Source organism: Syngnathoides biaculeatus, chromosome 14 (genome assembly GCF_019802595.1).
Source record: "Syngnathoides biaculeatus isolate LvHL_M chromosome 14, ASM1980259v1, whole genome shotgun sequence".
In the NCBI taxonomy this organism is placed as follows: domain Eukaryota; kingdom Metazoa; phylum Chordata; class Actinopteri; order Syngnathiformes; family Syngnathidae; genus Syngnathoides; species Syngnathoides biaculeatus.
This window is the reverse complement of record NC_084653.1, coordinates 6,364,806-6,390,637: the sequence shown is the minus strand read 5'-3', so window position 1 is coordinate 6,390,637 and position 25,832 is coordinate 6,364,806. Positions and strand designations below refer to the sequence as shown.

Here is a 25,832-nt window from a genome sequence, read left to right as displayed (position 1 = left end):
ATATATAGTTGATGTGCAACAATTGATGAATGATTTAATCAAAACCAAATCAAAAGTAAAATTAATCAACTATTGATAATCAATTAATCGCTTGGAGTCCTTGTTCAACTTGATGCTCTGAATTTCAGCCCGTCAACAATTGTGCGTTTTTTGTAGTCTTCCATGAAAGTGTTGTGTTGAATCCATCCACCCATCCATTTCCTTAGCCGCTTATCCTCACAAGGGTTGCGGAAGTGCTATCCCTCCCAGTCCACCAGGTACTGGACCCCCCTTCCTCTGCGACGGGAAGACAGCAACCGGCGCACAGTGTACACCAACCCACGGGCGGGGGGGATTTGAGCGGAGGAGCCAGCGACGATGTGCGATTCGGGCGAAGTCTGCTGACGTGGAACGTTGGGTGCACCCTCATCGACCTGGGCAGTTTCAACGAGATGGCGACCGGGTTAATAACTTTGGAAACTGGGAACGGGCCAACGAACCTGGGAGCAAGTTTGCGGGATTCCGTCCGCAGCGGGAGATCTTTGGTGGAGAGCCACACTCGCTGTCCCACTCTGAGCTCAGGTGCACCCCTCCTCTTGCGGTCTGCTGCGGCCTTGTAGGCGCTGCTCATGCGCAGCAGTGTCCTCCGAGCTGCTTCCCAGGTCCGTTTGCAGCGTCACACCACGGCCAGGGCCGACGGAACTGTGGATTCTGTGACCAGTGGAGGAAACAGGGACGGAGGATACCCATGCACGACATGGAGTGGAGCCATACCTGTTGAAGCGGAGGGTAGAGAATTGTGGGCATACTCCACCCACTTGATGTGCTGGCTCCACGTGCTCTGGTCCCTGGATGCCAGACATCGAAGACCGGTCTCTAATTCCTGGTTAATCCTCTCAGTCTGGCCGTTAGACTCTGGGTGATGACCCGATGTCCGACTTGCTGAAGCGCCGATGAGGTTGCAGAACTCCTTCCAGAAACGGGCGCTGAATTGCGGACCCCTGTCCGAAACGATGTCCTGGGGTAGGCCGAGGTAACGGACGACCTCGTCTAATACCAACTGGGCTGTCTGCTTGGCCGACGGGATCTTCGGAAGCGGCACGAAGTGGACCATTTTGGAAAAACGGTCCACTATGGACAGCACCACTGTGTTCCCTTGAGAAGGCGGCAGGCCGGTGACGAAGTCCAGCGCGATGTGTGACCACGGACGAAAGGGGATGGACAGGGGTTGCAACTCACCAACAGGCCGTAGGCGGGAAGTCTTATTGGCAGCACACACCGGGCACGCGTTGACGAACTCCCTTACGTCCTTGCTGAGGTTAGGCCACCAGAACCTTTGTTCGACCACTGAACGTGTCTTCGCCATACCCGGGTGGCAGACCGTCTTGTTGGTATGGGCCCAGTTGATGACGTCTCCCCGCAGAGATGGGATGACGAACAGGCGGGCCGACGGACAATCCGCGGGTGACGGTGTCTCTCCCAGAGCCTCCTTCACCCGCGACTCGATCGCCCAGGTGAAACCGGCCACGAAGCACCCCGCTGCCAGGATAGTAGCAGCGTCTGAATCCGTGCGCCCTCCCTCGTGGATCCGCGAGAGTGCATCCGGCTTGCCGTTTTTGGAGCCTGGGCGGAAACACACCTTAAAGTGGAAGCGGGTGAAAAATAGGGCCCACCTGGCCTGACGGGCATTCAACCTCTTCGCCGACTTCAGGTATTCAAGGTTCTTATGGTCCGTGAAGACAACGAACGGTACTTGCGAGCCCTCCAGCCAGTGCCGCCACTCCTCCAACGCGCTCTTGACCGCCAGCAGTTCCCTATCTCCCACGTCGTAGTTCCTCTCTGCCGGGGTCAACTTTCTAGACAGGAACGCGCACGGGTGGATCCTTCCATCCCTGGGACTCCTATGCGACAAGACTGCTCCGATTCCTGAATTCGATGCATCCACCTCCACCACAAACTGGTTATCTGGGTCCGGAATAATGAGAACGGGCGCAGTAGTGAAACTTGCCTTGAGCCTGCTGAAGGCCTCCTGGCAGGTCCCGGACCAGTCGAAGAGGGTATGTGGCGAGGTGAGCGAATGCAGAGGAGCGGCCACGGAGCTGAAGTTCCTTATGAATTTCCTACAGAAATTGGCAAATCCCAGAAACCTCTGTATGTCCCTCCTGTTGGTGGGGGTAGGCCACCGCAGCACCGCGTCGACCTTCCCGGGATCCATCCGTATCTCTCCCTCAGCCAGGACGAAGCCCAGGAAGGACAGAATCAATGAAAGCCGTCACAGAGCATGAACGGGAGTCCGTTCCCAAGGTGAGGTGAAGAAGGGACCTCCCTGACCCCGTCGCGGTGTACCGCACACTAACCGGAGTAGCGATCCTGATGTCAGAATGCCCTGGTCGAGTCGGGCAACGGGCGATCAAGTGTCCCAAACGCCCGCAGTAAAAACAGCGTCCCTCTCGTCGCCGACGTAAGCGCTCCTCCGCTAAGCTGCCAAGCCCCTCCACTTGCATGGCTTCCGGTGAAGCTGACAACACGGGTGGCCGGGAAGCGGAAACAACCGGACTGCGACTCTCCCTCTCCTCCTCCCTCAGGCCCTCCATCTGTCTCTGCACGGTGAGGCGCTGGTCCACCTTGAGGGCCAATGCGATGAGGGAGTTAAGCGAAGGCGGAAGATCCATGGCCACGAGGTGACCACGGATCTGTGGGGACAGTCCCTCGTAAAACGCGTCATGGAAGGCTTCCTCATTCCAGCGGCTCTCGGCAGCCCGAATCCGGAACTCGATGGCGTAGTCGGACACGCGGCGACGCCCCTGGCGAATTGTCATGAGTGACGACGCCGCCTGGCGTTCCGGAGCCGCATACTGGAACACCTGGGTGAGCGCGCAGACGAAGCTCGCCCATGAGCGGCAGGTCTCCGAGTTACGGCTCCACTCGGCGGTGGCCCATGCCTCCGCCCTCCCTGTCATGTAGGAAATGACGAAGGCGATCCGGGAGCGGTCCGTGGGAAAAGCGGGAGCTTGCAGCTCAAAGTGGAGATCGCACTGCGCCAGGAAGGGCTTGACGTTACCGGAGTCGCCTGAGAACCGCTCTGGTCGAGAGAGCGGAGTGATGGTGGCACGGGGAGGCACAAGAGCGGCCGCGCTAGCTTGGGAGGCTAGCCACGGTTGCAGCTGGGTGCAGAGCTCCTGGATCTGGTGAGTCATACCCTGGAGAGCAGCCTCTTGCTCACCCAGGCGTTTGCCCTGCACTTGCAGCGCACGGCGAATGGCTTCAGAGTCGGCTGGGTCCATGTTCTTGGCTAGATCGTTCTGTCACGGACGAGACTCGGGGGTGGACCCAAATGCATGACTCAGGTGAGAGGTAAGCAGTGCGGAATAAGCCTTTATTCGTTCCAATGTCGGTTACCAGGGAGTCAGTCCAAACAAGCAGCAAGATCAGTAACGGCAGGCTTACGGGGTAGGTCGGGAGACAGGCGTTGGTCGGTACACGGGAGGTAGACGTCAGGAGTACGGTAGTGCGGGAACGAGGCACGAGAGGCAACGATCTAGCAGAGTAATAGTCGTCCTTTAATCAAAGGTCATGAGGCGCAGGTGTGCACCTTCAGATTAGCTGGCCACGCCCATCCCTGGCTGGAATCCAGGAGCATGACAGTTTTGTTGAATCAGAATTCTTACTTTGTCTCTGGAAAAAAGGCTCAACATTTGTTTCTGGTGAGCATTGGACTCCACCAAGTAGTTGTGTCACCAGTTTACATTTAATTATCAGGCTACTTGTGTTTTACCGTCTTTGTGTTATATTTCTATATTGTGTTTTACCTCAACCACAGTCTGACAGTTTGATTATTTAGTTCTTTGGGCGCTATGAAAAGTTAAATGATCATTTATTCCTGTTGTTTCTTCAGTGCCACCGTCTCTAATCCGCACATCATGGCCGGCCTCACCACTGTTTTGTAAACTTTGCCTTTTATCCTAGCAGAGACTCTTCTGTCACATAACACACCAGACACCTTCCACCAACTGTTCCATCCCGCTTGGACCCGTTTCTTCACTTCCTTACCACACTCTCCATTGCTCTGGATTGTTGACCCTAAATATTTGAAGTCCTCCCCCCTCGCTATCTCTTCTCCCTGTAGCCTCACTCTTCCCCCTCCACCTTTCTCATTCACGCACATATTCTGTTTTACTTTGGCTAATCTTCATTCCTCTCCTTTCTAGTGCATGTCTCCATCTTTCTAATTGTTCCTCTGCATGCTCCCTGCTTTCACTGCATATCACAATATCATCTGCGAACATCATGGTCCAAGGGGATTCCAGTCTAACGTCATGTGACAAATGTGTTTTTTTTTTTTCTTTCTTGAACAAAATTGTGTCTATGTGCCATCTTTTACAAAGTAATTAACTTTGTACCTTCTGTAAAACAAAGAGGAGACTCAGTTATGTTCTCGGACTGCTTTGCTAAATCCAGAAGGGTTATGCTGGGCATAAATAATCACAAACTATCAAGACATTGTAGGACAAAATGTGTTCCTCAGTGTCAGAAAATGTGGTTGCAGCTGCAGGTCATGGGTCTTCCAAAAGAATAAAAAGACACGCAGCTAATAAAAATGAAGAATAGCTAAGAACAAAACAATTCTGAAAACTCCTGATATAATATTAAATACTATTGGACGTGCTGTGTGTGAAGGAACATACAGATATAGGTCATACAGAAGGTACCATTTAAACCTGATAAATTCAGAGCATTTTGCTCATGAATAGTAGGCCAAAATACGTGTGTGCACAAGGCCCGCCAGATGGAACTGGAAGACAGCGATTGTTATTACGACGGTGATGACAATGATGAAGCACATCAAGTTGCCACGGCTCCTCGGCACTGGGTGTGGGGACATTGCAACAAGGAGGGATGCAGAGGGCCTAAGGATGGACACTTTTGCTGTGGAGAACCCACTCATGATGCACTACACTGCTGGGGCTCCTCGCCAAAGATTCCTAGTCATCAAGAGGTTAAACTAGAGAGGGGTAGCACAGAGGGACAACTGCCCCCATCAACTCCTCCCACACAGACTCATACTCACAACGGCGCCTGGGTCGTATCAGGCCAGCCCATGGACTATACTTACACTGTAACATCAATGGGAGACAGTGCAAGAACCTGGTGGACACAGGGTCCACCTTCTTGCTGATCTACACTCGTGCCCTGCCTGACAGCATGGGCTTGCGACCCTGAGGATGGAGATGCACCAAGCTTTGCGTTACCATCGTCACTGGAGCAAAACCTAAAATGAAGGGCACAAAGATTCTCACTGAGACCATGGCTGGGCTGTGGATAACAAGTTATGATTGACTCAAATCCAAAGCCCCTACATCAGAGGGCTGGACTTGCTGTTGAAATGAAACACAGTGGTGGAGGTGCCTCGACCCATGCTGAAATTGGGTTCTGTGGCAGTTCCCCTGCACAAAGCTGGTGAAAAAGGACTGCAACTCATACCTGTGCTGCCGTTGCGAGAAGGGTATGTTGTCTCAAAGACCACGATGCAAGATCCACAGCCACCATCCTCTGAGATCAGACAAGCCATCAAGGAGCAGTACCAACGAATCTGTGAATGTCTGGACATGGACCAAAATCAGCAGCCAAGTCCAACATTGACGGTCTCAATGGCCCTGCACAGATTGTCGCCACTGCCAATTCCAGAAAGAAAGACAAACCTTGGGTTCAGTGGCAGGGGCCCTTCAAGAAGCCACCACCAGCTACCAAGTGTCACCAGCGGTTCAAGACATGGCAAAAGTCAACCTGGTGGAGTTAAACTGCGCACAAGAGGATGAACACATCCTCAGGCATGTCTTGCGGCTGGCCAATGACCAGCGTTGGCAGCCATCTCCATGCATGACCAAGAGACCAAGGCATTCCACTCGCAATGGATCGGCCTTGTCGCCCACGACCAGCTTCTCTGCCAAAAGTGAAAAAATTTGGCCGGCACCCGCTATGTCCTCCAACTCCAGGTCCCTGTAACCTGAGGATGAAAGTGCTCTGGCTTGTCCATGGCTCGGCTGGGACTGGTCACTTCGTCTTGTCTCCCAAGCTCATGAGCCACTGGGTGGGATGGTGCACCATCCTAGAAAAACAGTCTGATGTGGTGTATCGGGTGTGGCTGTTAAAAAGGTAGTGGGTGGTAGTCCTCCACCGAGACAGACTCGGCACATATCGACCAGGGGCATCAGCACAGAGGGGGGCGATGCTGGAGGAACAGACAGAGGGTACCAGTTCCCTCCAGCTCTAGCTGGGAGACTGCCGCAGTGGACTCAGCGACACTGCCAAGATCCCTCTTATTTGCGAGACCACATATTGGATGCTACAATTGCCGAGGACAGCTACATAATTGGATTATTGTTTAAGTGTCTTGGTTTGAGTCGTCATGAAAAAAGAAAAATACCGAAGTACAGGAAAATACGGTTTGTGTTCCTGTTGGAAAAGTCCTGCAGAATGTTTGTGACAAAAAGTCATGTTGACATTATTCTCCCTCATAAATGTCAAAACCCACTTGTGAAGTGACCTCACTCAATTCATTGATCCTCAGCCAATCATTGTTTCTTCTGACTTTCGATGCAAATGTCAGGCAACTACATCCATGCAATAATAAACTGCATGTGTCGGGTGTTGTAATTAATTGCATGTTGCATACTATAGAATCTTTCCTGCTGCGCTGCCTTAAAAAAACAAAACAAAACAAAATATCGCTTCTCTGTATGATATTGGAATTCTGTCGCACTCAATGAAAACAGCGTAGATGAGACAGAGAGTAATAACTCAACCTAATTTTCTCGCTCCTGGATATTTAAAAAAAAGAGGAAAGAATCCCTTTATTTGCCTTTGTCATTCGTCTGCTATGGCTGCTACTTCCTAACACACGTCTCATCAATGACATTCTCAGCTTGCTCTCTATATAGATCTCCATCGGTGTGCTGCTTGACTCCAGGACTACATTTTTATTGCAAAAGACAAATGGCAAAAAGTGCACCACACATAAGGGTGGGGTGAAATTAATCCTTTATTCTGTAGTCCATACAACATATTTGAAAAAATACCAGCTACTCCTGAACAAATTGCATTATGAGCATTTTTTTGGTACAAATGTTTTGCTGCTTTATAACAATTACTAGACATAAAGAGCAGCACACACAGTGGTGGTCATATATCAGTCTTGTTCTGACAACAGGCTTGTCAAGCTCAGTCCACCAAGTGCCATATTTACTACATGTAAAAGTTGGATCAAATAGAATCTTGCCTGATGCTGTGCTCTACTGACATTTTGTTTTTGAGAAAATTATTATTTAATTATAGAAATAGAAAACTAGTGGGAAATATGAAATTCTAGACCTAAAGTAAGCTCAAATACTGTCTATATAATAGTATTATGAAACGAGTTTCAACAGAGGGCTACCCCAGTAGATGCCATGCAGGTCCTTTCTAAACGTGAGGAAATAAATGCTCTCAAACACTAATTAACAAATTAAATAGTGATAAGAACATAGTATTTCACATTAAGAGTACACATTTCATCTTTTGTGGGTTGGAAAGTGAGCTTTTCTTTTCCGCGCAAAATGACTGAATCATCAAAAAACAGACAATCTCAGGATTACTTTGTGATGGTGATAGATGAAGAGATTAGCGCTGATGATAGAGGAGAGATGTTATTTTCACACGATCAAATCATAAGTGACTTATGAGAAGACAAACGTTGGCAAAGACATGCATGTGAGAAGTGGTACTGCTTATCAACACATCGTGAAACAGAAAAACACAAAGGTGTCCACACATCATGAGCTTCACCTGCAACAATCAACCTTTTACTGTTGTGTTTTCTATGTATGCTATTTTTAGTAAAAAAAAATCTTTGTTCAACTGTTAAACCACATGTGAAATTTGTACTGCCTTCCACTTCCTGTTTTGTCGTCATGATTATTGTATTGTGAGCGTCACACACTTCCTCTGTGGGCGGCGAAGTCATGGAGGTGAAGTGAACTTCAATTCAAAGCTTCCAGCAATAACAATTCATAGTAGTCATAGTAAAATAAATGAACAAGTATACATTAGTTTCAAAGTAGTGTAGTAGTGGCAATCCTTGGTCCCGATTTTTTGCCTGAGCTCAAACACTACTTCAAAATCAAAATACTTTCACCATAGACAAAACATTTGTGATGGGTTTCATTTTTGGACCTAGATCAGTGGTACTTCATAACACTCGTGTCTTTCAGGCAAATCAAGAAGATGGTTGATCAGTTAATTGGCAGGAAATAAAAGACAGGATGCTGCTGGAAATGTGAGTGTGAGATGCAAAAAAAAAAAAAAATGTGGAAGCTTTTCACTGCCCTCTGGCGATGTGATTCTTTTAGCCCGACAACAGCAGTAAGTGAGAAAAAATGCAGTATTCTGAGAAATGAGACAAAAAGTCCAATGAAAGATGGGCTGTTGTGCATTAGCGCGTGCTTTGCCGAGTGTGCACATGTCTGTGCATTGAGTAGTTCAGTGAGAAATAGGCAAATGGCACTGGTCTGGCTTTGTTCATCAATAATGTCACGACAGAAATAGCTCGCAGTGCAAAAACAGGCCGACACGTTGCAGTGACACCTTTACGGGTGTCTGAAATGCTGACAACTCTGTTCATCTCTGTGTACATGAATGAGCGGGAGGATCGACAGCACACAACGTAGCTCTTGTTGCATTTTCTTTTTGGGTTACACAAAATTAAATGAAAATTTGAGTCCATCTGTTTAGCACCTAACCCTAATCCCAACCCTAAAACTAACGCTGAACCCAAATCTAATCCCCAAATTTAAACCAGAAATTCCATCACCCAAAAACAAATCCACCACTAACCCTTGTTTCAGTTACAACCTGAACCCTAACCCCAACCACCAATACACCAAATCCAACCCCTAACCTAAACCATCCCCTGTCAGGAACAGATCATGGGGTTGGACCCGCAATGCACAATTTACGAGACCAGGTGCAGTTTGAGGAGAGTCTTTATTCGATACAAGGTCGCTACACAGGCAGGCAGTCCAAACAGGCAACAGTGTCAAAGTCACGAGGTGAAGAGAAAAGTCATCAACTATGCAGGGTATGGTACAGAGAGGTTAATGGACATGGAACTGTTGGAACCCGACATTAACGTACAACAATCTGGCAAACGAAGACGCACACACGCGAAGCTTGTGGAAGGATGGAAGTTAGTCTAATAATACTGAATCAGGTGCAGGTGAGGAAGCTGCTGCCGGAGGCCACGCCCCTCACACCCCAACCATAAGCAAAATTAACCCCATCAACCTAACCTCCCCAGTCCTAATTCTAACCCACCAACTCATCTATGACCCTGTTCAGTCACGTCAGTCGGCCCTTTGTGTGACACATGACGTGCACATGGCACAAATTGCTATCGCTGCACAGAATGCTGCAGAGATCAACTCTCGTGATTGGTCCGTTTTCGTCACATGCCGTGATGACATACTCGGCTTTCCCTGTGGTTCCTCAATACCTCCACCCCTATTTCATTTATGGCCGCGCATACCACCCGCAGCACAGCCTTCCCAATCGATTTCGCAATATAAACAAATGCATCATCTGGTCATCTAAGTCCAATTGTTCTAGCGGACACTGCTCCACGGTCCCCATTGTTGTTGCTTTGTTCCTTGTTCTGTAAAGTAAAAACAGCCACTCAAATTAGCCATAAAATGCAGAGGAAACACTGTGGTAGCCTATCCATCATCATCATCATCATCATCATCATCATCATCATCATCATTATCAGCAGCAGCAGCAGCATTTTAGATTTCATCTTTCTGTGACAATTTTGTTTGGTGGTGTGTGCCATGAATTTTCCGGATATAAAAATGTTGCCTTGGCTCAATAAAGGCTTGGGCACTTCTGGTACAAACTATCAACTACCAACCCCAATCCCAAGCCTAACCCAATAAAAATATATTTATTGGAGTTAACATGAACAGCAAGAAACAACATTTTTTTTTTTGTAGGCTGTTGTATTCCAAAATTCACAGGGAACAAAGAACCTAAAACAGTGGGTGTTTTATTTGATTCCATCTAAATTAAAGTTATTGGATATTTTTAATTCCTATTGTATTTGTTTTGCAATTTATTGCTTTTTAGATGGATCCTTATTTGTACAATGCATATTGTATTGTATTTGTATTGCCATTATTATCATTAGTGTCAATTTATTTGTATTGCAATTTACTGACATTTTGAAATAATATTTTATTTCATTTGTATCGCCATTTTTATGCATTTTGCCTTCATTTTCATGTCTGATTTTTATTATTATTTCATTTTAACTGTCATTTTTACATGATCATTTTTTGTAGAGATTAGGTAGCTATATAAAGTACTGTGTTTACTGTATACACTGTATGCTACATTCAGGAGCTGAAACGAGTACAATGTATTTAACATGTCATTATTTTTCTCATTAAATATACATATTTCCCAAGGCATGAAAATTTCACCCACTATTGGAAACAACCCAAGTACTTACGTACAAATTCAAGTAGAACAAATAAGACCAGAAATTCACTTGTGTGTAATCATGTGAAAAGACAGAGGGAAAAAGTATTGAACACCTCAACATGTATTCATTTAATACGTTGTACAAACGCCTTTGTTTGGTTTTCTCTGGGCACTCCGGTTTCCTCCCACATCCCCAAAACATCCCATCCATCCATTTTCTTATCCTCACAAGGGTTGCGGGGAGTGCTGGAGCCTATCCCAGCTGTCAACGGGCAGGAGGCGGGGTACACTCTGAACTGGTTGCCAGCCAATCGCAGGACACATCGAGACAAACGGCCGCACTCATAATCACACCAAGTGGCAATTTAGAAACTCCAACTAATGTTGCATGTTTTGGGGATGTGGGGGGAAACTGGAGTGCCCGGAGAAAACCCACGCAGGCACGCAGGGAACATTCAAACTCCACACAGGCGTGTCGGGGATTGAACCCGGGACCTCAGAACTGTGCGGCAATCCCAAGCCTAACCCAATAAAAATATATTTATTGGAGTTAACATGAACAGCAAGAAACAACATTTTTTTTTTTGTAGGCTGTTGTATTCCAAAATTCACAGGGAACAAAGAACCTAAAACAGTGGGTGTTTTATTTGATTCCATCTAAATTAAAGTTATTGGATATTTTTAATTCCTATTGTATTTGTTTTGCAATTTATTGCTTTTTAGATGGATCCTTATTTGTACAATGCATATTGTATTGTATTTGTATTGCCATTATTATCATTAGTGTCAATTTATTTGTATTGCAATTTACTGACATTTTGAAATAATATTTTATTTCATTTGTATCGCCATTTTTATGCATTTTGCCTTCATTTTCATGTCTGATTTTTATTATTATTTCATTTTAACTGTCATTTTTACATGATCATTTTTTGTAGAGATTAGGTAGCTATATAAAGTACTGTGTTTACTGTATACACTGTATGCTACATTCAGGAGCTGAAACGAGTACAATGTATTTAACATGTCATTATTTTTCTCATTAAATATACAATATTTCCCAAGGCATGAAAATTTCACCCACTATTGGAAACAACCCAAGTACTTACGTACAAATTCAAGTAGAACAAATAAGACCAGAAATTCACTTGTGTGTAATCATGTGAAAAGACAGAGGGAAAAAGTATTGAACACCTCAACATGTATTCATTTAATACGTTGTACAAACGCCTTTGTTTGGTTTTCTCTGGGCACTCCGGTTTCCTCCCACATCCCCAAAACATCCCATCCATCCATTTTCTTATCCTCACAAGGTTGCGGGGAGTGCTGGAGCCTATCCCAGCTGTCAACGGGCAGGAGGCGGGGTACACTCTGAACTGGTTGCCAGCCAATCGCAGGACACATCGAGACAAACGGCCGCACTCATAATCACACCAAGTGGCAATTTAGAAACTCCAACTAATGTTGCATGTTTTGGGGATGTGGGGGGAAACTGGAGTGCCCGGAGAAAACCCACGCAGGCACGCAGGGAACATGCAAACTCCACACAGGCGTGTCGGGGATTGAACCCGGGACCTCAGAACTGTGCGGCTGACGCTTTCCAGCTTCTCCACCTTGCCGCCCACCCCCAAAAACAAGCAACATTAATTTGACACTCTAAATTGCCCCCAAGTGTGATTGTGACTGTGAATGGTTGTTCGTTTCTATGTGCCCTGCGATTAGCTGACCAGTTCACGGTCTACCCTGCCTCCAGCCCATTTAAACTTGGGATGGCGCTAGCACTTCTCCGACCCTTATGAGGATAAACGGCTAAGAAAATGGATGGATGGATTTAATACTTAGTGAGAAAAATGTTTAAATACTCATTTAACACACGCACACGTACGCACGCATACTTTATTATTATCATTAAAAATAACAATTAATATTAAAACCGTACACAAACAAATTGAATTAACCTGACCGGATGTCATTCGACATTATAGCATGTGACCTTGCAAACAGATCTAGCATTTTGTTCAAATCACATGACGGAGCAGGCCATTACAAAGGAAAGAGATGGTTCAAAATAATCTTCGTGTTTTTGTCTTTGAAATGTGTGTGTATTAGCCAAATAAATGGAGTGCGGAAACAATCGCCAACAAGAAATTGCTCACAAGTGAACAAGGCAATGAGTTGCTAAAACGTAAGAGGAAACAGAAAGAGGGAAGAGAACGAGAGAGGACGCACACAAGGCTGAGCGAGCGAGCGAGCGAGCGAACGAGAGAGAGAGAGAGAGAGAGAGAGAGAGAGAGAGAGAGAGAGAGAGAGAGAGAGAGAGAGAGAGAGAGAGAGAGAGAAAGAAAGAAACGTTTCTCGCATTCAAAGTGGAGGAGGATGAGGTGAGGGATGTTGCTTCTCCCGCTGCTTCTACCGCCGTGTGGACACAACTCCGCGGGTTTCCCACCACAGGAGCGGCCCCTCGCTTGGGCTGCTGCCTGCTGCTCATTTGGGATGTTATCCCACCTTCGTTCTGTGAACGGGAAGGAAAAACAGGTAGGGAGGAGTCGTGACTGCCGTGCCAGCTGTGTTGTCTTCCTTCGACATTTTCATTTGGCCACCTTCAAGTCCATTTTGTACGTCCGCAGTAGCGCTTTAAGATACTTGTGTTCAACCTATGGCACGTGGGTCATATATCATTTACATGCATACTTGAAAACACATAAAAACCTCAAAAGAACTGGAGTAAAAAGGAAAATGAAGAAAAAAAAACGGTACATTTTTTTTGTTATTTTTGGTAGTATGGTGAGTAATGTTTGATCACCCCAGCCTCACACTTGAATTGTTCTGCATTTGTATCTTTAATCTTGTGTGGAGTTCGTATGTTCCTCCTACGTTTGTGTGTGTTTTCTTTGGGTACTCCAGCACCCTTCTGCATTCAAAAACATTCAAGGAGAGCTGAGAATGTGATGTTTTTGTACATGTGTTGTTTTTCTACATGTGCCTTGTGATTGGCTTATGACCAGTTTTGGAAATAATAACAATAATAACAGCTGGGATAGGCTCCAGCACTCCCCGCGACCCTTGTGAGGAAAAGCAGCTAAGAAAATGGATGGATGGATGGATGGATGGATGGATGGATGGATAATAATGGGCAGCACGGTGGCGCAGCTGTAAAGCGTTGGCCTCACCGTTCTGAGGTCCTGGGTTCATTCCCGGACCCGCCTGTGTGGAGTTTGCATGTTTTCCCTATGCCTGAATGGATTTTCACTGGGCACTCTGGTTTCCACGCACATCCCCAAAACATGCTATCATTGGAGACTCTAAATTGCCTGGAGGTGTGAATGGGAGTGTGAATGGTTGTTTGTTTATACAGTATGTGCCCTGCGATTGACTGGCAACCAGTTCAGGGTGTACCCCACCTCCTCCCCGAAGATAACTGAGATAGGCTCCAGCACTCCTGTGACTCTTGTGAGGATAAGCGCTTCAGGAAATGGATGGATTATTATTTGATTTGACTTTACTGATGTAATTAATTGAATATTATGACAATTGAAGTACTACTTCTTCCTCTTCTTTTTCTTCATCAATTATTATTTTTATTATTACATACATTACATTTTATTTTTACCAACTAAAACATGAATTTGTTCTGTTTTGTTTTGTTTTATATGACTATGAGTCTATTTTCGTCACTATTTTAAAAATGGTTTCGTGGGTGAGCATTGCAACTGTGCACTAAGGGCAGATTAGACCAGTGCTGTTAATTTTGTAGATCAGTCCAGCCCATAATCATGAGGATGATGTGCAATTGAAGAAAGCAGCTGGGTGTTTACTGTGCCCCAGTGAGAATCTGAGCCTGTTTTTGTTCCCCAAAGATACAAATTTTAGAGACAAATAGACAAAACAGGTTCAGAGAACCATGGACAAGTGACAGTCAACAGTGTCGTTGGCATTGTCCAGTGATTACGTCACTCTGGACAGCTTTGAAGTGGCACCTGCTACTCAAGAATTCTTTGGGTTTCAAGAAAAATACAAATGGGCCCTAAACTTAACCGTCATGTCTACAAATTTCAAACGAACTGTATTTACAAAAACAGTGAAGAGTAACAACAGTGACAAAACTGGCCAAAAAAAGACTGAAAAGTCATTTTAAAAATCTTTTGGTGTGTGAACTATGTGTGAACATTAATTGGAAAACAATATAAGAAGCAAGAAGAAAATATGGATTTTGTAACTGTGTGTACTCGGTAACATAGTAGAAATGGTTAGAGGTACACCATAATGGCGGTAGAATACCATTTTCTGTAAAACGTATACACAAAAAACACTAGTATTGTTCTTATCTGCAAAAAAGCAAATATAGTGTACATGATCAAAATGTTTTGCAGGTATCAATTTTTATTACCAGTGAAGTGTTTTAGAGGCAAAACTCCACTGTGGGATCGGTCCTACTGAGGCTGGTGCGAGCCGTCGTCACTTTCTGAACAATATGGTTCAAATTAGTCAGACCAAAGACGTTCATTACACTGTAGCGAGCTTGTTCCTTCAAAACAGTCGATAAATCACTCAAATCTTCACTGAAAGTGCTAAAAACTTCCTTATTATCAGCATTTTTTTTCGTGTATATAAAATTAAAAACATGTTTTACTTTCTACTAATGTCTTGAGTTCATCAGACCCTTTAAGTCTACACATATGCCAAACTAGCTTAAAATACTCGATCATTTAATGTCATATCAGATAGTTGTTATTTATTGATAGGTTTGTTTTGTTGAGTGATGCTCCAGTCGACTGACAGCACATTTAATGACACATTTTGCAGCCGCATGAAATGTTTATTGATTTCTAGACAGCATCCACTTGTCCATGCCATAAAGATGATGGTGCGGTGAGGTTCTACCATTTCAGATAACACTGGTTCATAAAAGGTTTACTTTCACTTTCAAAGCCCTGAAAGCATGTCATTATTGCTATTATCTGGCAAGCCAGTTGACCTTATGCAAAACAACTCATTAAGCATTTCGAGTGAAAAACTCAGTTGGCATAAAAGTTTCTATTCTTAGTATGTTCCAACCAAGCAGGATCTCATCAAACTAACCTGGGTGGTTTTATGTATAATAACCTGGGGTTGCGTAGTCAGTACTGTATAGACAGCAGTTTGGTGCAAATAAATAGCATCAAAGTTTTTACTTTTCAAAACTGAGAAGACCTCCTCCAGTCAACACTTCAGTGTTCTGCAAAGTTTAGGGTCAACTTGGTTTTGAGATTGAGCACGTTTTGCATTTGGTCGGTATCTGTTTACATCTGGGGAATTCAACTCAAATTGTAAAAGGTCATCTAGATCTGCTTGTAATCAACACCACAGTCAAATCAAAAAACCTTTTGGCTTTACAGTATTATTGTGAAGTAATACAGAACTCAAAAAATACAGAAAAGAAAATAAGTATTTGAACACCCTGCTATATTGAAAGTTCTCCCACTTAGAAATAATGGAGGGGTATGAAATTTTCATCGTAGGTGCATGTCCACTTTGAGAGAGATAATCTAAAAAGAAAAATCCAAAGATCAAAATGTCTGATTTTTTAACGATTTATTTGTGTGATACACCTGAGGAAACCAATGTTAATATTTGGTACAGTAGCCTTCGTTTGCAATTACAGAGGTCAAACGTTTCCTATAGTTGTTCACCAGGTTTACACACACTGCAGGAGGGATTTTGGCCCACTCCGCTACACTGATCTTCTCTAGAGCAGACAGGTTTCTGGGCTCCTTCAAAGATTTTCCATTGGGTTGAGGTCTGGAGACTGGCTAGGCCACATCAGAACCTTGATATGCTTCTTATGGAGCCACTCCTTGGTTTTCCTGGCTGTGTGCTTTGGGTGATTGTCATGTTGGAAGACCCAGCCACGACCCATCTTCAATGCTCTGACTGAAGGAAAGAGGTTGTTCCGCAAAATCTCACATTATATGACCGCGGTATTAAGGAGAGGTCCTTAATACAGTGCAGTCATCCTGTCCCATGTGGAGAAAAAAAACCCCAATGCATGATGCTACCACCCCCATGCTTCACAGAAGAGATGGTGTTCTTGGGATGGAACTCATCATTTGTCTTCCTCCAAACACGGTTAGGGGAACTATGACCAAAAAGTACCATTTTGGTCTCATCTGACCACAAAACTTTCTCCCATGACTCCTCTGTATCATCCAAATGGTCATTGGCAAACTTAAGGATCTCATCCCCTGACCTGGAGCGGGAACGCCACCCTTTTCTGACTGAGGACCATAGTCTTGGATTTGAAGGTGCTGATTCTCATCCCAGCCACTTCACACTTGGCTGCGAATCGCTCCAATGAGAGCTGGGGATCACAGCTTGATGAAGCTAACAGAACCACATCATCTGTGAAGAGCAGAGATGTGACGCTGCGGCCACCAAACTGGACACCATCTACGCCTCGGCTGCGCCGAGAAATTCTGTCCATAAAAGTTATGAACAAAATTCGTGACAAAGTGCAGCCTTGTCCAACTCTCACCAGAAACGAGTCCGACTTATTTCCGGCAATGCGTACAAGGACCGAACAGCTCATATCTGGGGGTTCGGTACCCCATAATCTTGAAGAACCCCACACAGGACTCCACGAGGCACACGGTCGAATGCCTTCTTCAAGTCTACAAAACACATGTAGACTGCTTTAGCAAACTCCCATGCACCCTCGAGGATCCTGTCGAGGCTGTAGAGCTGGTCCACTGTTCCACAGCCAGGATGAAAACCACATTGCTCCTCCTGAATCCGGGACTCGACTTCCCAGCGGACCCTCCTCTCCTGTACCCCTGAGTAGACCTTACCAGGGAGGCTGAGGAGTGTGAACCCACTATACTTGGAACACACCCTCTGGTCAACCTTTTTGAAAAGGCTGACCACCACCCCAGTCTTCCAATCCAGAGGCACTGTCCCCGATGTCCACGTGATGCTGCAGAGGCGCGTTAACCAGGACATCCCCGCAACATCCAGAGCCTTTAGGAACTCAAGGCCAATCTCATTCACCCCCGGGGCCCTGCCACCAAGGAGGTTTTTAACCACCTCTGTGACCTCAACCACTGAGATAGAAGACCCCACCTCAGAGCACCCAGACTCAGACAACAGCCATAAGGAAAACTAGATGTTAGCAGGTTCTGTTTCCAACCATTTTGTCTTCAACCTGGAGTTACAGTATGATGGTTAGCGCAGCATACGTAGGAAGTCCCCTAACCTGTTTTCTGGGATTTATCACGTGATATTCTGCATACACCAAATTCTAATGGAAAAGACATTGGGTACATGAATTAATTGTTGGTCCATTTAATTTCATCACTTAGTATGATTATACAAACTGCAACAAATAGTACAATGGTACCTTGAATTAGATTTTGTAAAACCCCTCCATTACTTTACATTCTCTGTTATTATATTTTCCAATGTTTTTATAGTGTTATTTTCCATCCATCTTCTTCCGCTTCTTTGAGGTTCGCTTGTGGGCACAGTAGCTTCAGTAGAGAGACCCAGACTTCACTCTCGTCAGCCACCTCATCCAGGTCTTCTGGGGAGATCCCAAGGCATTCTCAGGCCAGCCGAGAGATGTAGTCTCTCCAGTGCGTCAGCCAGTGGATACTGTGTTATTTGGGGGTTGCTTTACACCAGTGTTTTCCAAGCTTAACTGAGCCAAGGCACTCAATGTATTTTTCATGAGTCATAAGTCAAAATCACTCAACAAAATGACACAAAAACTGAATACACGGGTTTATTGGCATTTGGTTTAAGACCATTCATTTTGTGTATGTTGCTGGCATTGATAGATAAACTGTTATATGTATATTTTTTTTTAGGTAAATATTGGTGGGAAAAATAATTCACCTAGCAACCGCCTTATAGCCATATATTTTTTTAGGTAAATATTTGTGGAAAAAATAATTCACCAAGCAACTGCCTTGTAGAAGTGTCCAAATTTAGCAAACACGTTGAAAACATCTTTGCTGTGAGTAACTTGTGTGTGACACAAAGAAGAAGAAGGAAAAAACTCCTCGGTGGTAATCACATGTTCGCAAAAGTTGTTTAACTTCCTCTAGTGCATGTGTCCACAATGACAGCGACGAGACTGCCGTCTCTATCGGGTCTGCTGCACTTCCTGTCAAGAGCTTCGACCCCGGAGTAGCAAGAATGGGGTTGTCAAAACAACATTATTGTCCGAATTCCAGCATGACCATATGTCAGCGAGCGTCGTCAGTATCACTACAAAAATCTCCTATAATAGTGGCACTGCTGTCTGGGTGCCTTGCAGCAAGTGAATTGATATTTTATGTGACAAAGACAGCCTGTGTGAGAAGTAAGCCGAACAAAGTCACATGTAAGTTCCATGGCAACTGTGCTGATAGAAAACACCAAAAAGGACAATGGAGATCAACCAAAGCGAACGCCTGTGCGCTTCTTTTATTTCTTAACAATAAATAGAAAAAAAATCTTCAAAACATCAGAATATCGTATTTTAATTGTCTAAACATTTACAAAAAAAATGTTGTATGTCAACTAAATTGTCTTGAAACGTCAAGTGTCAGGAAATTGATGATTTTTAGTCCGTTATTAATGAAAAAAACGGCAGCCGGTCTGGACCCATCCGTTTTTTTCACCACAAAACATGATTTTTACGTATATGGCTTTTGTAACTCCCGCCATGAAAATCCTCTTAAGGAATTTGTTTTCGACAAGAAGCAGGAAGTGACGGTGGAGGCAGTAGCGAGCTCAAGCAGACTTGTTTGTTTCTATTACTTTTACCTGCGGGAAGATAGCTCGTTGTTCCTTCATGTTAGCCAAAATGCCAGCTCGTTGCATTGCTGGATTATGGTTCGAACACTCGGGAGGATGGATTTACCCTCCATAAGTTTCCATGAGATCCGGTTCGTCGTGAAAAATGGTTTGCATGGGTGCAAAGGACGAGAGGTTCGTGGGTTCCAAATGACAGGTAGGTGTGTATACAGCTGCTAAAAAAAAAATAATAGTTTGGGGGGGACCACGTAATCTGTCTCTCATAACGTAACAAAAGATCCGCGTACGTACGACAGGGATGCTAAATGTGTCGATGTGCACATCGGACGACTTCCGCGTCAGGCTTGCTGGCGAAGGCTGCCATGTCGGGCTGGCTCATACATGCTGTCTAGGAGTCTGTTGTTAGTTAGAAGTGATCCACATATCATCTAAATATGGCTCCAAACTATAGGGTAATATTGCTGCGGACACTTCACTTCGATTGTGAGATGTTCTCTTCTTCGAAAAGAGCCTCTGTGTCTGAAGGACCCATAGTAGGAGCCATAGCGTTGTTTCAATGGCGTCACGGATAGTAGATACAGCCAATATGGCGACCACTTGGATGTCGAATGACACTTCCGCAGCTTTGGGCATGGATGATATGCTCTCTGCTCATATTTCTTTTTTCATATGGATATTGAAGTGACTAATGTTATATGTAGTTTTCATTTTTTTGAAGTTCCAAAGTCAGGATTCTATGTTGGGTTTATTGAAGGCTCCAAATTGTCTGCTCTTTGAAAAAAGTTAAGTTTGCTGGACTTGTTTGCTTTAATGTTAACAAAAACATAAAGTTCGGCTCGTTGAAGACTCCAAATTGTCGTCTGTTCATGGAAAAAATGGAAGTGACGCTGAAATCATTTCAAAAACATGTGTGAGGCTCATCAAAGACTTAGTAACAACTGTTCACAAAAAAATTGCATGTTAGGCTTGTTGAAGATTCCATAACTGTATTAAAATCATATGTTGAGTTTACTAAATAATTTTCGTTTGCGACATGTCCAATATGCTAGGTTAGTTTATAAGGGTATGCTAAATGGATGAAAAATGCGTACACAAATTTTTATTGGGGACAAAATTATAGTTGAAATTAGCAAAATACTGTACTGTCATTTCATATCAGGATGCAATTTAAATTCTCTTTGATGTTTATGCAAACATACACTAATTTTATCAATTACTAAATTCTCTAAATTAATTTTTAGCCAAACACATATGTCAATGATTAAGTTATTGCTGATGTTTCAACAAATGGTGGAACTGTGGGCGATTGCTTAATGCATCTGCGTCACAGTTCTGAGGACCTGGGTTCAAATCTGGCTTTGCGCATGTGGAGCTTGCACACTCTCCGGGTGCCTGTATGGGTTTTCTCCAGGCACTCAGGATTCCTCCCACATCCCAAAAACATCATTTGGACACTCTAAATTGCCCCTGATTGTGAATGCGACTGTTGTCTATCTCCATGTGTCCTGCGGTTGGCTGGGAACCTGGTCAGGGTATACCCCACCTTCTGGCCAATGACAGCTGGGAAAGGCTCCAGCACTCCCGTGACCCTTGTGAGGATAAGCAGCTAAGAAAATGGATGGATGGATAAAAATTATTATAATAAATAGATAATAACTTAAAATTTGAATAATACTGATTGAAACACCTCCCTCCCAAAAAAAGGTTAAAAAATTAATCGGGATGATTTCAGAGGCATGGAAACGATATAATTTAGCACGATATTCCCACGGAAAATATATGATAAAAAATTAGGTAAACTGTATATGTGTGCACACACACACCCACAGTATTTACTACTTTGGTGTGGCTTAGCAGTGGGTCGATGGGTCTTGCTTTGTACCAGGAAATACACAACATAGCATTTTAGATTAGCCATTACACTACTCCATCCATCCATCCATCCATCCATCCATCCATCCATCCATCCATCCATCCATCCATCCATACATCCATCCATCCATCCATCCATCCATCCATCCATCCATCCATCCATCCATTTTCTTAGCCTCTTATCCCCACAAGGGCATGGGGAGTGCTGGAGCCTATCCCAGCTGTCAACGGGCAGGAGGCGGGGTACACCCTGAACTGGTTGCCAGCCAATTGCAGGGCACATTGAGACAATCTGCTGCACTCACAATCACACCTAGGGATAATTTAGAGTGTCCAATTAATGTTGCATGTTTTTGGGATGTGGGAGAAAACCAGAGTGCCCAGAGAAAACCCATGCAGGCAGAGGGAGAACATGCAAACTCTACAAAGTACCGCACTGAAGGTGTGTGATTGAATTTGGACTTGGAAGCCACTGTGTATGGGTTGACTTGAGGGACCACTTACCAACCGCGTCAGGAAACAATCTTCAGCAGCACTACAGCAACAATCACTATTGTTAAATTACTACCTCTGTGACAATATCAGCCAAAAGTGTGCATTGTTATCTTTGTATGATATTACGTATTGGATGTTATCAATACGTGCAGTTGTTCAAAATGTTGTGACTGCTAATAGTATGATAGTGCATGTATTAAAAAATAAGATGCTAGCGATTTCTGTCAGGTGAGTCAAGTCTGCTTCATGTATTTGTCTGTTTCTGTCGTGGTGTTTCTCTTTGCACTGCAGCGACGTCATGGTTGCCCAGCAACCCATTGAGCAAAACAGAATCCCTCTCTGCGCCAGAGAGGGGAGGCCCCCTGTACACACATACACACGCACAGTGTCAAGCATGCACACACTAGAATACACAGAGATCCTCCTTTTGTATCCTCTACACAACACATGCAGGTCCATGAGCATATGTGTATTATTTTGAAGAACGCATAAAATACTGTATTTTTTTCTTTCATGCTTTTATCAATATGTTGAGATCAGAATCAGAATCAGATTTTATAAAGTATGTAACAACACAAGGAATTTATCTCCGGGAGCTGCTGCCGCCCAAGTACGACGTTCATGTTGAGTACTGAGAAGAATAACAAACAAACTCACAAGAACAAAAAACAATAGACATTCAATTCATGGGAAACTATTCCTTATAAGAGTCACAGTTGTGCAAAGATGTCTTTAAACATTTAGAGCAGTTAGAGTGCATCAGCGCCCTACAATATGTTAAGCCCTACAATATGTTAAGCTTATACAGTGTGTCCTTACCTTTTTCCAGTTCACCGTGAGAGTCCAGTGCAAATACAATTGTGCAAAGGGAGCATTTTAAACTGATGAATCATGTGAGAAAAAAATGTTGGAATCCCTGCTTGTTTTGATTTGCATTGATTGGACCATGTGGAGTGTCCGAAATGATCCTGCCCACACTGGTCCTAGTTCGAGTGGTGTGCAAATCTTTATAGGTGGGTAGGGTGGTGCCGACAGTCCGTTCGGTGGTTTTGATTGTCCATTGCAGTCGGAGTTTGTCCTTTTTTGGGGTAGCTCCAAACCAGACTGTGATGGAGGTACACAATACTGATTCGATGACTGCTGTGTAGAACTGTCTCAGGAGCTTTTGTGATAGGCCGTGCTTTCTTAGAAGCTGCAAGAGGTGCATAATTTACTGGGCTTTTTTTAGGATGAAGTTGATGTTCATCTCCCACTTCAGGTCCTGTGAGACTGTAATTTCTCAGAACTTGAAAATCTCGAATGTTGATACAACCGGTTGACCGGTTGACCACCTGAAGTCCGCAATATTTTCTACAGTTTTTAGAGTGTTCAACACCCGGTTGCATTGGCCACACCAAAGCTCCAATCTCGCCACTTCCTGTCGATGCGCAGACTTGTTACCATCTTTGATGAGGCTGATGACTGTGGTGGGATCTATGAATTCCAGGAGTTTTACATCCAGGTGTAGAGCAAGATGAGCAGAGGGAAGAGGACACCCTTGGGGTTCCCCAGCGCTGATAGTGTATGTGGATCAGGTGGTGTCCCCCAGCCTCACCTGCTGTACCCTGCCCTTCAGGAAGTTGTTGATCCACTGGGAGATGGCAGGCGAGACACTGAGCTGTCGAAGCTTGGATGAGAGGAGTTCAGGGATTATGGTGTTAAACGCAGACCTGAAGTCCTTGAAAATGATCCTCGCATAGGTTCCTCGTTGTCGAGATGTTCAAGGCTAAAGTGCAGACCCATGTTGATGGCATCATCTGCAGACCCGTTAGCTTGATGGGCAAACTGCAGTGAGGTGGTCCAGTACAAAGCGTTCAAAGGACTTCATAACCACAGATGTGAAGGCAACAGGTCTGTAGTCATTAAAACGTGAGACTGCTGCTTTTTTTGGGGACCGGTATTATGCTGGAGCATTTGAAGCAGGTTGGTACTTCACCCAGTTCTAGAGACCTGTTGAAGAACTTTGTGAAGACAGGAGCAAGTTGGCCTGTGCAGACTTTGAGGCAGGATTGGGACAAAATGTCTTGGCCCGGTGGTTTGTTAATCTTTTGTTGTTTAAAAATCTGCCTCACGTCCCTTTCATGGATGTTAAACGGTATCGTTCGGGATGTTGAAGTTGTTGATATGGACAGCAGTGCAACTCGGTGGGTCTGTGGAATGAAAGTGTCCTTTACAAATCTGAAGTTAAAGCTGTTCAGGTCGTCGGCTAGCTCACTATTGTTGCTTACTAGGGTGGAGTGTCGCATATAATTCGTGAGCGATTCTAATCCATGCCAGACTGATTTGGAGTCATTATCGCCAAGATTTTTTTCCAGTTTTCCTGCATAATCCCTCTTTACAATGTTAATTTCTGGGGCTGTATTTGCTTTACCTTTGCAGCACTTACCCAACTGGATTAGTCTGCTACACTCTTTATAAATGTCCATAATTTAATATTCTACTATATTTAATGTAATCTATATTGTAATCATAGGCCTGTGAACAAAAGAACAGAAAAGAATGAAAAAAAATCTAGTTTTCAACTTCAATTTGGGATTGAATTGAAAACATGAAGATTGACAGAACACACACTTTCCAATATCCTTCGCCATGATAAAAACTGATGATTTTTTGTTTTGTTTTACCTACATCAGAGCCTCACCTGCCTTCTCTAACCATACATCCCTGATGGGTGATTGACACTGTTCATTGAACAATATGTTTACTATGGTACATCGTGCAGAACTGCGCTACATCATACACAGATCTGTTTCTAATATTTTGGTTTAAAGTGCCACCGACACCAAAAATCACATTTTAAAATAGGTATTATCAAAACTACAAATAATATTAATCACTTTGATGATAATACCAGTCGGAAAAAGTGAGCTGGGAGCATTTTATAAAAGCGCAAAGTTGTGTAAGTCTGACTCCACACAATGCTTACCCAAATGGCAGCCATATTTGTCTGTGATATCATGCGCAGGGATCATACTGGAGCCCTGGCATTGAAAAGACGCTGTGCCGAATGCAGTAGCAGATGAACGAGAGCAATTTTCAGATTTTTCTGACGCGCCTTATGAGACTGAAGCTCTTATTGGGGAAGAAAACATCTCAGAAGCAAGTGAAGCGACCGGGGCCATTTTACCATATTGTTTCGAGCCATGTTTAGACAGTATGCAGATCACTTCTCCACTAACAATAGACTCCCCTTCAGACACAGACGAGGAGGACGAGGAACTCGATGAAATATTCTAAATGACTGGCCCATAATTGTTCGATTTGTGTTGTCCTTTGCACCTGTGCAATCCATTATCACGACGAATCGGCTCTTTTGGAAACGTGTGAAGAGCGAATCCATCCCCAGTATTCAAGCTAAATCCAGCAACAGAACGAGCTGACATTTTGCCTAACACGCAGAAAAAACAGCAAATTTCTTCCCTGTACAAGAGGTAAATACACTCCACTCCGCAACTTTTGGTGTCTGCAAAATATGTCACTTCCAGCTTCTTCAACGCAACACAGTCAACAGATTTTTCATGGCGGGAGATTAAAAAATCATTATACGGCGACATTCTGACGTGCTGTGAACAAACGGATGATTCCATTCCGGGTGATTTGGGTTTTTTTTTTTTTGGTTGAAAACAAACAAAATTTCATGTTTTAGATGTCAGTGGCACTTTAAAGTTGCTTTGTTACTCAAAGTGTATAATCTTCTTCTTTTCCTTTCGGCTTATGTATTGTGTATTTTTTTTGTGTGCAGGTGTGAACATGGCGTTCCTTTTGCTGCGTCATGAGGAAGACACCACCAAGATGACAATCAGACAAGTTATATCTGTCCTGACCTCATCCTGACACACCCTCCTCATCATCACAGTTCCTGGTGGACGTTTTATACTTTTTTTTTTAACTTTCTAAAAGAATCAGGGACATAACTCTCCAGGATGAGATGACAAAAACCTCTTAACCTCAGTCTTCATCTTCAAACTGATTTGAAATTAACTATCAGGCCTGTGGCTCTGCACGTTGCCGGACGTCCTCTGACCTTGTCAAATTAAGCCATTATGGGAGACAGGAGCTGGGTATGTCTGAGCCCGGCTGAGTTCAACCAGCTGCAACAGTACAGTGAGTGTAAGTTATCGATAAAGTGACACACTACTACTACGTTAGTGTTGATGTGT

The 25,832-nt window shown here is 44.2% G+C and overlaps 1 protein-coding gene across 3 annotated transcripts in view; it reads left to right on the top strand.

Moving 5' to 3' along the window:
• The first annotated feature begins 12,876 nt into the window (after positions 1-12,876).
• The window catches only part of LOC133511714 (diacylglycerol kinase beta), a 152,174-nt gene continuing 139,218 nt past the window's right edge, over positions 12,877-25,832 (top strand). For all 3 annotated transcript variants that reach the window (XM_061840553.1, XM_061840554.1, XM_061840556.1), the window contains exons 1-2: positions 12,877-13,026; positions 25,415-25,782. In XM_061840553.1, the coding sequence (XP_061696537.1) occupies positions 25,716-25,782 (67 nt within the window). In that variant the 5' untranslated portion in view covers positions 12,877-13,026; positions 25,415-25,715. The remainder of the gene's footprint in view (positions 13,027-25,414; positions 25,783-25,832) is intronic.